Genomic DNA, 16,517 nt, shown 5'->3' with positions numbered 1-16,517 from the left:
TTTTATTGTCTATCTGATTTAATTACTACAAAAAACAATCAACCACTCTGACAACCATCCAGCCCCAAGACCATATTAGACTGTACCATCTTAGGCTTTGTTCACATCTGTGTCGGGACTGCGTTCATGAGTTCCGTCTGAGCTCTCCGTCAGGGAAACCCATGAATGGAATCCAAACTGAAACAAATGGAAACCATAGGTTTCCGTTTGCATCACCATTGATTTCAATAGTGACGGATCTAGTGCAAATGGTTTCCGTTTGTCACCGTTGTTTAAGGGTTCCATCGTTTTGACGGAATGAATAGCGCAGTGGACTACTGTATTGATTCCCTCAAAATGACGGAACCTTTAAATAACGGTGACAAACGGAAAACATTTGCACCAAATCCGTCACCATTGAAATCAATGGTGATGGAAACGGAAACCTTTGGTTTCCATTTGTTTCAGTTTGGATTGCATTCATGGGTTTCCCTGACGGAGAGCTCAGACGGAACCCATGAACGGAGTCCCGACGCACATGGGAACAAACTATACAAATAAAGTCACAAGAGGGGGTGATAACAACAGAGGAACAGCTGGAAAATTTCCAATTTTCTGCAGTTTTATTTCAGGCATTGTTGTAAGGGCATCACCAGACGTGGCGGAGTTCTGCATACACTGTCCGCATCAATGCCGCACAGAATCTGCGTTGCAGATTCTGTTGCGGCTTTGCCTAAAATGGGCATTAAATTGATGCGGACTAGCCGTTGCGTATTGAGGGGAAGAAGGCTTCTCTTCTCTCTATCAGTGCAGGATAGAGAGAAGGGCAAGCCCTTTCCCTAGTAAAAGTAATTGAAATTCATACTTACCCGGCCGTTGTCTTGGTGACGCGTCCCTCTTTCGACATCCAGCCTGACCTCCCTGGATGACGCGGCAGCCCATGTGACCGCAGCAGCCTGTAATTGGCCTGTGATTGGCTGCAGCCGTCACTTGGACTGAAACGTCATCCCTTGAGGCCGGACTGGAGGAAGAAGCAGGGAGTTCTCGGTAAGTAGGAACTTCTATTTTTTTTACAGGTTGATGTATATTTTGATCGGAAGTCACTGTCCAGGGTGCTGAAACAGTTACTGCCGATCGTTTAACTCTTTCAGCACCCTGGACAGTGACTATTTATTGACGACGCCTAGCAATGCTCCCGTAATTACGGGTGCACACATGTAGTCACCCGTAATTACGGGAGCCCCATTGACTTCTATGGGCCTGCTTGTGCCGTAATAACGGCCCGTGATTACGGGCGTTTTTACGTTAGTGTGCATGGGGCTTCAGTCTGGCTATAGACCTAGAAACACATAGGTCCAGCCAGAATGAAGAAATGTCATGTTAGTAAAACCAATACGCTACGCAGCACACATAACATCTGCAGACTTCATTGCGGAATTTTGACTCTCCATTGAAGTCAATGGAGAAATTCCGCAATGAGTCCGCAACAAGTCCGCTACACGTCCGCAACAGCCAGTGTATGCTGCGGACACCAAATTCCGCACCACAGCCTATGCTCCGCAGCGGAATTGTCCGCAACGTGTAAACGAACCCAACTAAAAAGCTGTGGAAAGCAATGGAGAAACGTGTACGCTGCGGATTTCCGCTGCGGATTTCCGCTGCGGACCGTCCGCAGCGGAATTCCAGAGCAATCCCGCCACGTCTGGTCATGCCCTTAGTGTTGCCTCAAAATCAACCATTTCAACAGACGTTATTGTAATGTCTGTGACCATTTTATCAGTTAAATGAAGGAGCTGAGAGTTTTTGGGAAAGCACTATGGGAGAGTGCTATGACTAAAGGGAGTACAGGTGGACTGTCCAGCTGCATCTGATGCGACTGCATAGATGACCGATTAATGACTTATACACTCCGCTGTTTTTTTTTTATGCCTTTAGAGTATTTTCAATGCAACCAAAAACCAATGTATGATTCCCTTGTTATAGTCTTCTTTTTATAAATAAAAATGCATGTAAAAGATAAAAGGATAGGGAAAATGCCCCCCAAAAAAAGACAAAAATTCTGCAGAGTGCAGCCTGAGAGAAAACATTAAGTAGCATATAGTTTAATTTATGAACTTAACAAGGGAGAAACATTAATGCACTCGGTGATGGAGGCGTCACAAGGTAATGGGTAAAAAGAATGGATTTTTCCAATTAAAAATTAATTATGTTTCTATAATATTGCCTCCTTTTCACTTTCAGGGTTTCAACAATAAATTCTGAAAGCAACAGAGATTATGAAACTGAAGCTAATAAGAATTTTGCCAAATCTTTTCATCAGTATCTTCAGTATCTTGGGATTCTACCACGGCCTGTAGCTCCAAGCTTCTACCCAAGGACAAAGAGTGAGAAGCCTGTGATTACGGTAATAACCTTCAATATTAATAATAACCTCTTCAACACTTCTGCATGACAATAAGGTGACAAATACCATCAGTGTTTTTAATGAAGTGGTGTATTAGAAACAAACCCCTTGCTGCAAATATTTAATATTTTTTGACCTGGGAACTCTTATGACTTTTAATACCTTGATAACATACTAGAAGAACTATCAAAGAACATTTCATAGATTTTATAATTTCTTTAACACCTTTATAGGTATTGATTATGGTTGTGCAACAAAAGTTTGCCTCTCTGTAGATGCCTGGGAAGCTCCAGTTATGCGATCACTACAGTTTCCTTACAAACAACCCAAGTTTCCATTAATATCCTATAGGACTCCTTTATGACCTGAGTGTCCAAATAGGTAATCACGATCACTGATCACCAATAGGCAACCAGTAGATAATAATGACTGGGTTGCCATTGTCACTTAAAATATAGAACTTCTTAAGAATTAGTAGGTGTAGGCAGGGGCCATGTGAAAGTGTGGTATGAGATCAGTCGTGATTGCATGCACCAGTGTAGGCCCAGTGCCCACCAATTACCTGAAGAACAGGAAGTAGTGCTTTGGTACGGATATTGGCACTAGCAGTTGATGGCATAGTTTTTTGGGTGCGTCTGTGACTGGCATAGTATTTTGGGGTAATCTGTGTCTGGTATCGTATTTTGAGGGCATCTGTGTCTGGCATACTATTTTAGGATAACACCATTTTGAGGGCATCTGTCACTGGCATTCTGTAACATGGTTCTGTGGTGCCCATGACATTATGGGGCAGCTGTGTCAGACACTTATAGGGCATCGGAGAATAGCAAACTGAGAACTCCAGCGACTTGCTCTCAGTAGCATTAGGATTAATAAATAGACTACGCCAGTCCCTGCACTCTACATAATGGCCTGCTCATCGATTTGTTGTCCATTGCTTTTTTCTTATTTCGGTCCGAGGAGGCAGACACTTGTCAGTGTTTGGTAGATCTGTTAGACACAACAAAAGTAACCAGTGTACCTGAATGATTAAAATTAAAATAAAACAACACACCAAGCAAATATTTGTTAGGCATACATCCACATTACTACTCCCATTAACATATTCATATATGGTAAACATATTGCTGCAATACATGTAACCCCTTCCCAACATATGACCAATATGACGTACGTGTAGTTGGGAGAGGAGTATTGAGCAGGCTCAAGCTGAGTCCACTCAATACAGTGCAGGTGCTAGCTGTATATTACACCCGCCACCTCACTCTAATGGCCTAGTTTCCAGATAACACTGATTCCTACCGTTTAACTGGTATTGACGTTGCGGTCAATAGCGATCGCGGCTTCTAAGCTAATTAGACAATGGGCAGGGGCCCTCTCTGTTACACTATGGCACCCCTCGCATCGCGATTGCAAGATGCCAAGATGGGTAGTTATGGCAGCCGGGGTCCTAAAGAAAGCCCCCTAGGCTTGCCATGTTGGCATGTTGCCAGAGGCAAGGCTTAATAGGAGGACGCAAAATACACAATATTGTGCTAGCGATCCAATGATTGCATGTTCAAGTTCTATAGTGAGACTAAAAAAAATTTAAAAATGAGTTCAATAAAGTATTTAAGAAGTTATTAGTTAAAAAAATAATTTTCCCCTATTTCCCTTCAATAATGTAAACACTAAAAAAGGAGCATACAGATGTAGCCGCCTTTACCTTGACTTTTAACGCATTAAATACACAGTGGCTAGATCTCTTATCTTGACTTTTACAATGACTTTTCAGTGGCTTTTGTTGTGTGATATCACGCTGCAGCAAGTTATCAGAGTCAAGCTAATGATGGCTACATCCGTATTTTTAATTGGTATCGCCGTGTCCGTAACAATCCAAAGTATAATAATATATCATTATTTATCCCGCATGTGAATGCCATAAGAAATAAAAATAAAAACTGAAAATATTGCTTTTTTAATCACTTTGCTCCCCTAAAAAATTGAATAAAAAGTGATCAAAAAGTTGTATACACCCCGAAATAGAACTAATAAAAACTATAGCTGGTCCCGCAAAATTCAAGCCCTCATACAGCTCCATCAACAGAACTTAAAAAAGTTAAGGGTCCCACAAAATGGCAAAACAAACACATTTTCTTTAACAATGTTTTTATTTAGTAAAAGTGGTAGAACATTAAAAAAAAATATTGTAAATTTGGTATCGCTGTAATTGTTTTGACATTAAGAATAAAAATAACTTAATTTTTACCGTTTGGTGAATGCTGTAAAATCAAAACCCATAAAACAATGGAACTGCTGTTTTTTCCCCATTCCACCCCACAAAATATTTTTTTAAGGTTCTCAGTACATTATATGGCATCAGTGCCATTACATGGTGCCCTTGAAAACTACAACTTGTACTGCAAAAAAAGCCCTCATACGGCTATGCTGATGGAAAAATAAAAAAGTAATGACTCTTGGAAGCCGAGAAGGAAAAAACTAAAATTAAAGTAACTGGCTGCGATGGGAAGGGGTAAAGAAATGTTTATAGTGTTACACTGTGTGAAAACATGAAATTAATTTTCCCTATTTTTTAAAAAATTCTGAAATCTAAATATTGCGCAAAAAGATTGGGGTAACGCGAGAGGCAGAAATAAACAAAACATAATAAATTTTTTACGTACAAGTTTGGAGTTGTACAGGGACGTAATGTAGCACCCATTGTGGTCTATGAGGACTTACTATACATATGTCTCCAATTTCTTGCGGAGGTATAGGAAGATTTTTTTTCCCGTCAGATTTAGAAGAAATGCGACAGAAAAAAATGTGGCATGCTCCATCGGATACTGTATTACGAAGCTAATCTTCCCTGCAAGCATTAAATTACTCCATAACAAGGTGCCATACGGAGGTACCATACAGTGGCAATCAGTGGGCCAATGGCTCCATATTACACAGTTTTAGGCTCCCTGTGTTCCACCGTACAGCTCAATGCACATGACTCTTTGCTTGGACTGTTAATAATGGGTTAAGCAGAGAACATCTCTGCTGCAAATGTTTGTGCAGGACACAAACATATTGATTGTCACATTAATTAAAAAAAATAAAATAAAAAGTAATCTTTTTCTGACCTTTTAGAGCGCAGTCTCCAAAATCTAGTAAAAGGAGGCATTATGTGAAAAAATACTCAGGGCTTTTTGGCTTATGTCAATCTGTCCTCATTTTGAGTTCTTGTTAGAATCTCGCTGTATTTTTACTCTTTATATATTATTGATCTGTTCTGAAAAGTAACTGCTTTGTCAAACAGTAAATATCGTTCTAAAGGTCAAATGTAATGCTATAAAATGATAACCAATACACAAGTCTCTCCATGCCAGTGATCTACACTGATAAGTTATACCATTTTATATTTGTGCCTTCTATTTGTTGACTTATGGTCCATATAACCCAAAAATCTTCAAAAATAAACATAATTTAGCTCATGCTAGTTTACAATTATACTTAAAAAAAGACAAATAACCTGTTGGGACTTTGCATTTTGACATCATCAGTAGCATTTTTCAAAGAAAAACAATATTTAATGTAATCTTTGCTAATTACAGTGAAGGAAATAAGTATTTGATCCCTTGCTGATTTTGTAAGTTTGCCCACTGTCAAAGACATGAACAGTCTAGAATTTTTAGGCTAGGTTAATTTTACAAGTGAGAGATAGATTATATAAAAAAAAACAAAACAGAAAATCACATAGTCAAAATTATATATATATTTATTTGCATTGTGCACAGAGAAATAAGTATTTGATCCCTTTGGCAAACAAGACTTAATACTTGGTGGCAAAACCCTTGTTGGCAAGCACAGCAGTCAGATGTTTTTTGTAGTTGATGATGAGGTTTGCACACATGTTAGATGGAATTTTGGCCCACTCCTCTTTGCAGATCATCTGTAAATCATTAAGATTTCGAGGCTGTTGCTTGGCAACTTGGATCTTCAGCTCCCTCCATAAGTTTTCGATGGGATTAAGGTCTGGAGACTGGCTAGGCCACTCCATGACCTTAATGTGCTTCTTTTTGAGCCACTCCTTTGTTGCCTTGGCTGTATGTTTCGGGTCATTGTCGTGCTGGAAGACCCAGCCACGAGCCATTTTTAATGTCCTGGAGGAGGGAAGGAGGTTGTCACTCAGGATTTGACGGTACATGGCTCCATCCATTCTCCCATTGATGCGGTGAAGTAGTCCTGTGCCCTTAGCAGAGAAACACCCCCAAAACATAATGTTTCCACCTCCATGCTTGACAGTGGGGACGGTGTTCTATGGGTCATAGGCAGCATTTCTCTTCCTCCAAACACGGCGAGTTGAGTTAATGCCAAAGAGCTCAATTTTAGTCTCATCTGACCACAGCACCTTCTCCCAATCACTCTCAGAATCATCCAGATGTTCATTTGCAAACTTCAGACGGGCCTGTACATGTGCCTTCTTGAGCAGGGGGACCTTGCGGGCACTGCAGGATTTTAATCCATTACGGCGTAATGTGTTACCAATGGTTTTCTTTGTGACTGTGGTCCCAGCTGCCTTGAGATCATTAACAAGTTCCCCCCGTGTAGTTTTCGGCTGAGCTCTCACCTTCCTCAGGATCAAGGATACCCCACGAGGTGAGATTTTGCATGGAGCCCCAGATCGATGTCGATTGACAGTCATTTTGTATGTCTTCCATTTTCTTACTATTGCACCAACAGTTGTCTCCTTCTCACCCAGCATCTTACTTATGGTTTTGTAGCCAATTCCGGCCTTGTGCAGGTCTATGATCTTGTCCCTGACATCCTTAGAAAGCTCTTTGGTCTTGCTCATGTTGTAGAGGTTAGAGTCAGACTGATGAATTGAGTCTGTGGACAGGAGTCTTTTATACAGGTGACCATTTAAGACAGCTGTCTTTAATGCAGGCACCAAGTTGATTTGGAGCGTGTAACTGGTCTGGAGGAGGCTGAACTCTTAATGGTTGGTGGGGGATCAAATACTTATTTCTCTGTGCACAATGCAAATAAATATATATAATTTTGACTATGTGATTTTCTGTTTTTTTTTAATATAATCTATCTCTCACTGGTAAAATTAACCTAGCCTAAAAATTCTAGACTGTTCATGTCTTTGACAGTGGGCAAACTTACAAAATCAGCAAGGGATCAAATACTTATTTCCTTCACTGTAACTGGTATGTATAAAACATAGAACAATCCACTGCACTGACAGTTTTAAAGATAGTGTAGATATGGTAAAAATACTTTACAGCACTGCAAGACTAGGGGTATGTGCACACGACAACGCCAAAAACGTCTGAAATTCCGGAGCTGTTTTCAGGAGAAACAGCCCCTGAATTTCAGACGTTATTGCATGTTTTTTGCAGTGTCTTTTTCGGACGTAATTGGAGCTGGTTTTCATTGGAGTCAATGAAAAACGGCTCAAATTACGTCCCAAGAAGTGTCCTGCACTTCTTTGACGCGGCCGTAATTTTACGCGCCGTCTTTTGACAGCGACGCGTAAAATGACAGCTCGTCTGCACAGAACATCGGCAAACCCATTGCAAGCAATGGGCAGATGTTTGCCGACGTATTGAAGCCGTCTTTTCAGGCGTAATTCGAGGCTTAAAACGCCTCCATTACGCCTGAAAATTGGTCATGTGCACATACCCTAATGTTTATAGGTGGATATAATATTAAAAGGGTTCAGCCATCCAACGCCCGGCAGGTATCCTGCACATGTCCTATGTTTGGGAGGCAGAAACACTGAGGGTATGTTCACACGCTGAGTCAAAAACGGCTGAATATTACGGGCTGTTTTCAGAGAAAACAGTCTCTAATTTTCAGCCGTTTTTGAAGTTGAAATATTATTTGAGCCGTATTTTCTAGACATTTTTTGAGCTGTTTTTTCATTGACACAATGAAAAACAGCTCCAAGAAGTGACATACTCCTTTTTATGGGGCATGAACGAAACATCTGAACGTCTGAACGAAACATTTTTTCCCATTGAATTCAAATTGCAGATGTTTGTATGCATTCAGCTACCATTTTTTCAGGCATATTTTGCTGCGTTTACGCCCTGAAATACGCCTGAAAACACAGCGTGTGAACATACCCTAACAGCGAGCCACAGGCTATACTGTTATATAGAGAACCAACCCACAACAAATATGATCGACTAAGGCACAAATTCAGAGAAAGATACAAACAATTCTTTATTAAGATAAAAACATGAAACAAATAAAAATGGAAATAGGGGATGAGTCACACAGTAAAAAAGGACGTCTAATCGATCAAGAATATCAGGTATGGATATTGTGTTCACATGTATGCAGTATACATATAATATGGTAATGGAAATACGTGCATGTGATCACATAAGAAACTGTATCTAATGAGAAGCAGCACGGATTCAAGCAAGGTACATCAAATGACAACAGCACAATATCAAAAAAGTGAAATCAGGTACCGGTGGCTGTGGTGACTGTCAAGTAAGTATATAACATCAGTAAGTATATAACATCAGTAACAGTCACACATGGTTACACAGGTAGTATGAACCAAATTATGCAAAAAGTGTGCTTGAAATCAGAGGATGACCAGCAAAAAGTGAGCACAATAGAGCTTATAACTGCTACACAGGACAGAAGAGGTAAAGCAACATACCAGTGGACATGATGTAACCAGGGATTAGACGTCCCAACCCGACGCGCGTTTCGGCGATTGCCTTCGTCCGGACGAAGGCAATCGCCGAAACGCGCGTCGGGTTGGGACGTCTAATCCCTGGTTACATCATGTCCACTGGTATGTTGCTTTACCTCTTCTGTCCTGTGTAGCAGTTATAAGCTCTATTGTGCTCACTTTTTGCTGGTCATCCTCTGATTTCAAGCACACTTTTTGCATAATTTGGTTCATACTACCTGTGTAACCATGTGTGACTGTTACTGATGTTATATACTTACTGATGTTATATACTTACTTGACAGTCACCACAGCCACCGGTACCTGATTTCACTTTTTTGATATTGTGCTGTTGTCATTTGATGTACCTTGCTTGAATCCGTGCTGCTTCTCATTAGATACAGTTTCTTATGTGATCACATGCACGTATTTCCATTACCATATTATATGTATACTGCATACATGTGGACACAATATCCATACCTGATATTCTTGATCGATTAGACGTCCTTTTTTACTGTGTGACTCATCCCCTATTTCCATTTTTATTTGTTTCATGTTTTTATCTTAATAAAGAATTGTTTGTATCTTTCTCTGAATTTGTGCCTTAGTCGATCATATTTGTTGTGGGTTGGTTCTCTATCAATTTTTTGATCGATGCACCAAGTATATCTTGGTTACTATGTAGGATCCAAAAAATATAGTGCATCTAATATGGCTAGCAATGTTGCTTTACAGCTTATTTGGTGATACTCTTTAGCACTACTTTCATATTGCATCCTATTGGTTGGTATTTTATCGGTTTTATACTGTTATATATGATAGGACTTTCTCTGCCTAAAAGCTCAATATTCTTCTTCACAGTCACAATGCACTGGTATATAAATATCTCTATATGCCAGTACATTATAAGTAGAAGAAAGGTGAAAAGTAAAAGTTAAATTTTTTTTCAGTAAAGTTACTGAAGAGTAACGGTGAAAAAATAATTTTTAGAAAAAGCGATTCTTTATTTAATATACTTTATTAAATAAACATCTCAAAACAGTAATTAACATAGACATATTTGGTAACCCTGTAACCGTAACAACTCATACAATACAGTAAACACTTTATTTATGGTCATTTGTAAATGGCGTAAATAAAATGCTGGTGTTGCTTTTTTTTTTCTGCATTTAACCTATAAAAGTTTATATAAATTAAAGCGTTATTCCCAGAATCAATATCTATCCCCTATCCACAGGAAAGTTGATAAATGTCTGATCGCTGGCGGCACAATGCTGGGATCTCACAATTATTAAAACAAAGGTTCTGAGCCCCCAGTTCCTTCACAGTGCACCCCCTGTGGTGAGGAGGTGCTTGAATGGATCAGAGGACGTGCATGTGCCTTGCTATTCCAGTCAGTATTTGTGAGACTGATGGAAACAGCCAAAGTATTCGGTCATCTCCACCAGCCCCATAGACTTTGAAAAGAGCACATGATCATCCGCCGTTCCATTCAAAGCTCCCCGTATTGCAGTTAGAAGGAACACGAGGCTCGGGACCCCCATTCTAGTGATCAGTGGGGGTCCCAGTAGTGGGGCCCCCAGCGATCTCACACTTATCACCCATCCTGTGGATAGGTAATAAATGTTGATTATGGGAATCAACATTGCAAAGAACAAAACTTCATACAGCTATGTTGACATAGTAATAAATGTGGGAATTCAAAAACGTAAAAAATTCTTCTAGCTGTAAACGGGGTAAATTACAAAATGTATGGCATACCGCTGCCTCTATCTTTCTTAGGGTATGATCACACATGGCATATTATTTTTTTGCATTCTTTGGTAAAAATCACAGGAAAATATATTAAGGTTATTTTTACTGAAAAACACAAACACATGGCGAAAAATGCAACAAAAGCTATGACAAAAATGTCAATGAAAGAAGTTGAGCAATAAGGGGGCCCACTATGACTCCCAAGCTCATAGGCCCACGTGCACCTTGTGACGACATTTTGTAGGATGATACTGTGCATACAGTAGCATTGATATATTTTTACATTATGAGCTGGATCTTGATATTTTGCACCCACATCAGAACTGGAATGAGCAGAAAATAAAGACTGATGGGTTGCCAACTCCCTATAAATTCACAGACCATTTAGAAATAATAGGGGGATCAGCGTCCGTGATGAAAATTAGACATACAGATGTAGCCATCTTTATCTGTGATAACTTGCTGCAGCGTGATATCTCACAACAAAAGCCATTGGAAAGTCATTGAAAAAGTCAAGATAAAGGATCTAGCCACTGTGTATTTAATGGGTTAAAAGTCAAGATAAAGACGGCTACATCTGTATATGTTGTAACTTTGTTTTGCAACTAATGGGTCCATATTAGTATCTGACCTTTATACATACAGTATATCTTATGATCCTTGTCATTCATTTTAGGTTTTCCAGTTTGTATGTAAAAATGTTGGCTGTCTGTGATTTTAGGTACCTTAGTAAAAAGAAGAGCTTGGCAACCCCGACCCCCAAAAATTAGGCAAAAATAGTCAAATTACATTTCTTAAAAAATGTTATAAAAAAAAGACTTAACTCATTTTCATTTCCATGCCATGCCTTTGGATAATTGTCCTGTAAATTGGAGCATATGACAGTTATGCCAATGGTAAATGAAATGCTCGATACTAATGCCTGAAGTCAAGGCTTCTGTCATGTTTTCTTTTGCGCTGAAGTCTCTGATATAAGGACAGTTACATGCATTTTATGTGTGCGGAAATGACATTTTTAGAAGTTTCATAAACAAACTTCTTTAATTTAAGAGATTGCCATTTTTAATGTTATTCCACTCTCAGGAAATCAAGTTTCTTACAAATAAACAAATGCTTCTTCTGGGATCCAGGAATAAAATTGTTAATTAAAGATTATTTGCTGCAACACCAATTGGCTTTTATTTATTACTGACGCTTTATTTACCTTCCATAATTGAGAGTTTGTCTCTGATAGAAATGTTGACAATTATTTTTCTCTTAATGTTTTCTTAGTTTATTTCTTGCTTTCCGCTTGAAAACATTAAACTTTCTTGACTGATTGTTTCAGAATCCAAAAGGAAAATCCGGCCTGTTATTTGCTCCAGCCTCCCGTCAAAAAGTTCTCGAGATGCCTTCAAATGTCCATCTTAAGCCTTTAGTTGAGAAGCCTCCACAAGAGTCAGAAGCAGATCTTGAAAAAAAGACTTTACTGGCAGCTTTAAAAACCTACCTGGCACAAAAGTCAGTGTCTCAAAATCCTGACAACCTAAATCGAAACGACAAAGCAAAATTTGCTTTGTTTTATGCCAATAAATACCGTACTCCACAACTTAGTCAACTTGATGGAGGGCTTCCTAAAGATGATGAAGAGGATAGTTACCAGATAAAATCTTTTCTTCCGAGACCAAGAGCTCGAATCTTGTCAATGCCAAATCTTGGAGCTCTGATTTATAAATCCACTTCTCGCCAGGAAAACCCAAAGGACCCGTTGAGTGCTGTGGATGGTAATGCATTTTTATTTTCAGGCATTTATTTAGCTTATTGTACACTGCGTAACTTTTAATAGAAAATAAACTTTGTTCTTTGTCCTCTATTGGCTTTCCTGTTTTTTTAATGTCTGGTATTTAGGAAAATTCTAAAATTGATAATTGGTGAAGTATTCTATATATTTATATTTTTATTTATATATCTATCTCTAGCTGATAATGAATCTGGTTTTTCATTACTATATTAGCTTTGGAAGCCATTTTGGTGATCATATATATTACTATTTTATTCTTATTTAACATAATTTAGATGATAGAACCAGGGTCTATCTATCTATCTCTCTATCTATCTATCTATCTATCTATCTATCTATCTATCTATCTCTCTCTCTCTCTCTCTCTCTCTATCTATCTATCTATCTATCTATCTATCTATCTATCTATCTATCTATCTATCTATCTATCTATCTATCTATCTATCTATCTATCTATCTAACATCTATCAACTATCTATCTATCTATCTATCTATCTATCTATCTATCTATCTATCTATCTATCTATCTATCTATCTATCTATCTATCTATCTATCTATCTATCTATCTATCTATCTATCTATCTATCTATCTATCTATCTATCTATCATCTATCATTTCATATGTATCATCTATCTATCTATCTATCTATCTATCTATCTATCTATCTATCTATCTATCTATCTATCTATCTATCTATCTATCTATCTATCTATCTATCTATCTATCTATCTATCTATCTATCATCTCATATGTATCATCTATCTATCTATCTATCTATCTATCTATCTATCTATCTATCTATCTATCTATCTATCTATCTATCTATCTATCTATCTATCTATCTATCTATCTATCTATCTATCTATCTATCTATCTATCTATCTATCTATCTATCTATCTATCTATCTATCATATGGTCCACAAGTATGAATTGCAGCATTACAAAAAGTATTTTATAAGATGATGAGCTTATGTTCACATAGCAATGTTTCCTCCCTCAAAGGCTATTTATTTGTCTATCCAAATCTAATTTTTTCTACCTTACCAAAATGTATCGCTTGGATGTCTAAGAGGGGTGGAACCGTAATGTATATTTATGAGCAGCCATTTTGATTAATATACGCAAATTAGATTGTGGGTGTCTTGCAGCGGTAGTTAACTTAAGAAAATGACTCTCATGTAGTGCAAAATATAGTTATTATACTATTGTCAGATGATTGGTTCAAATCATTTCGATGACAGATGATCTGGAATCAATCTCATGCATCTGACATTAACGCTGATGTGTTCCCTCTCTTTCCTACAGAAACATTTATCCAGAACGTTGTGAAGGAGCTTGGCAAACATAAATTTAACTTTGATCATCTCAACCCTAAAGAGCTGGATGAACTAGCAGATGTTATAGCCGATACTCTTCAGATTGTGGACGGAAATCAAGTTCAGGCTCGGAAAATTGAGACTGAAAGAGGAGGAGAAGAAGTTAAAAGAGTTGAGCCCTATGAATCTGAAGAACATGTAGAGGACAGAGAGATTAATAAAACTTCTCAAGGTATGGAAAATGTAAATATAATAGACAAAGAATAATTTTTGACGCCTGACTCCATTGAAATCCTGAAAAAGAAGGGATGACTGCAGTTAAAGGGATATTCCAGTCTTAAAAATGTATCACCTCTGTCATAGAGTTGTATGGAGCCGTGCATGCTTAGCCACCGCTCCATACAACTCCTCTCCCCTGCGGAAGTGCTGTTAAGGAGAGACAGGGGATAGGTAGAGTTCCCCATTTTAGCAATTGGTATTATACCAATTTTAAACCAAAATCTCAATCTTCCCTAGGACATACTTATAGTGGTCCAGGAGGCTGTATGGTAAGGGCATGTTCAGACGGAATTCTGCAGACACTGTCCGCATCAATGCCGCACATAATCTGCGTTGCAGATTCCGTTGCGCCTTTGCCTAAAATGTGCAGTAAAATGCTGCGGATTAGCCATTGCGTATTCAGGTGAAGAGTACATCCTGCTGTCTTTTAAAACATTCCATCTCAGTCTGGCTATAGACCTCAAAACACATAGGTCCAGCCAGAATGATGAAATATCATTAAAAAATAAAGCAATCCGCAACACAACACACATAATATCTGCGGATTTCATTGCGTAATTTTGCAACTCAATTGAAGTCAATGGAGAAATTACGCCACAAGTACGCATCAAGTCCGCAACAGCCAGTGTATGCTGCGGACACCAAATTCCGCACCGCAGCCCATGGTCCGCAGCGGAGTTGTCCACAACATCTGCACGAAGATAACAAAAAGGGGTGGAAACCAATGGACAGACTGTCTGCTGCGGATTTCCAGTGCGGACTGTCCGCAACGGAATTTCACAGCAATTCCGCCACGTATGAACGTGTCCTTAGTGTTTAGTGGGATCCTGCCTCTGGAGATCTGCTTTATTAGTCTCTGTGCCTGCCTGATATTGAATAAAAAGGTAGTTATGGGTGATTTTTATGACCGACAGGCAGGGACTGTCAGGCACAAGGGAGTGTTAAAAGCAATTCAGTTTTGCATAATTAACCCTGTAGAACTACTATTTTATTAGACGATGAGAAAGTCATCAGCATGGCCACCTTGTTCTCTCCATGTCTCTCCTGTGCGTATTTGGGCACTAATACAGCTCTACAGTATGAGGACCTTCTCAAAGCAACTCCACATTCGTAGCTCAGCCTTCTGGACCCCTGTGAGCATGACATGGTGGCAGGAAATGGAATATTGGGGTCAACTGCTGGCAAACCCTAAATGTCGGGTTTCTGAAATGAGATACTGAACAAGTTTGCCAAGTTATTAGGGCTTCTTGCTATTGGTGTGTAACCCTAATAACTCTAGCACTTTAAAAGTTTTATGGACATAAAGCCTTGTCCTTAGGTTATAAACCGACATACAGGATACGCTGTGGATTTCCTGCAACAGAATATCTGCAGCGGAATCTAAAAAAATGCAGATAAATCCCCGACATATAGTGCATTTTTGCTGAGCATATTTCTGCGGAAATTCTTTGTTTTTTTCCGCAGTGGTTTTACTTGCGGATTTAGTGTTAAACATTGATTATAGTGAAGAATATGTGCACCTGCGGATTTCCAGAGTGTTTTCACTGCATTTCCGCTGTAAAAACCGCAACAAAACAAATCTGTTGCAGAATTTATGTTCCACATTGAAATCTATGGACCAAACATGCAGCATCTCCACACAGAACCCGCAGCATAAATTGACATGTTGCGGAGTTAAAAGTCGCACTGAAGAGCACTTTCTGCATGACTTTTCTGTCTTTGTTTTCTGCAGCGTGTGGCTGAGATTTTGTAAATCTAATTCACTTTGCTGCTACTGTAAATGCTGCAGAATTTCTGCACAGAATTCTGTTTACGCTACGTGGGAAACCAGCCTTAAAGAAAAAAGGCACAAAGAAAGCACTTGTATAGCCTAGTGACAAAAAAAAAAAAAAAAGTTATAGCTATTAAATATACTGTATGCATACTGTACTTTGATCATTGTGGCTCAAAATGTCTCTGGTCATTAAAGGGTAAAAAAAAATTTGATATAATATTTTTGCACATATTTTCTGTTAATTTATCTATCTGTATCTACCTTAAAGGAGAATAGAGATTAAAATAAAATATATTCTTATTACGGGGACATGTCTCCCCAAATTGTGTTCGTATTGTTTGTATTAAAATCAATAAAACATTTTGAATATGAAAAAAAATAAAAATAAAATAATATATTACAAAAACGTTAAAACATTCATCTGCGAAACGTGTACATTTATATATTACTCGCTACACTAAGAACACAACATAAATAACGCACTTTGTAGTCTGTCGCTTGACACCTGTGACCTGCAATCAATAGTCTCCTGCTGTAAAGTGCAGGAAACTAAC

At 38.6% G+C, this 16,517-nt stretch overlaps 1 protein-coding gene across 1 annotated transcript in view; it reads left to right on the top strand.

Moving 5' to 3' along the window:
• Nucleotides 1–16,517, top strand: part of PTPRN2 (protein tyrosine phosphatase receptor type N2) — a 721,223-nt gene that overhangs the window by 235,346 nt on the left and 469,360 nt on the right. Inside the window, exons 5-7 of the mRNA XM_075827406.1 lie at nucleotides 2,221–2,383; nucleotides 12,139–12,574; nucleotides 13,900–14,142. Of these exons, the coding sequence (XP_075683521.1) occupies nucleotides 2,221–2,383; nucleotides 12,139–12,574; nucleotides 13,900–14,142 (842 nt within the window). The remainder of the gene's footprint in view (nucleotides 1–2,220; nucleotides 2,384–12,138; nucleotides 12,575–13,899; nucleotides 14,143–16,517) is intronic.

Source organism: Rhinoderma darwinii, chromosome 5 (genome assembly GCF_050947455.1).
Source record: "Rhinoderma darwinii isolate aRhiDar2 chromosome 5, aRhiDar2.hap1, whole genome shotgun sequence".
NCBI classification, from domain to species: domain Eukaryota; kingdom Metazoa; phylum Chordata; class Amphibia; order Anura; family Rhinodermatidae; genus Rhinoderma; species Rhinoderma darwinii.
This window is presented reverse-complemented; position numbering and strand designations above follow the sequence as displayed.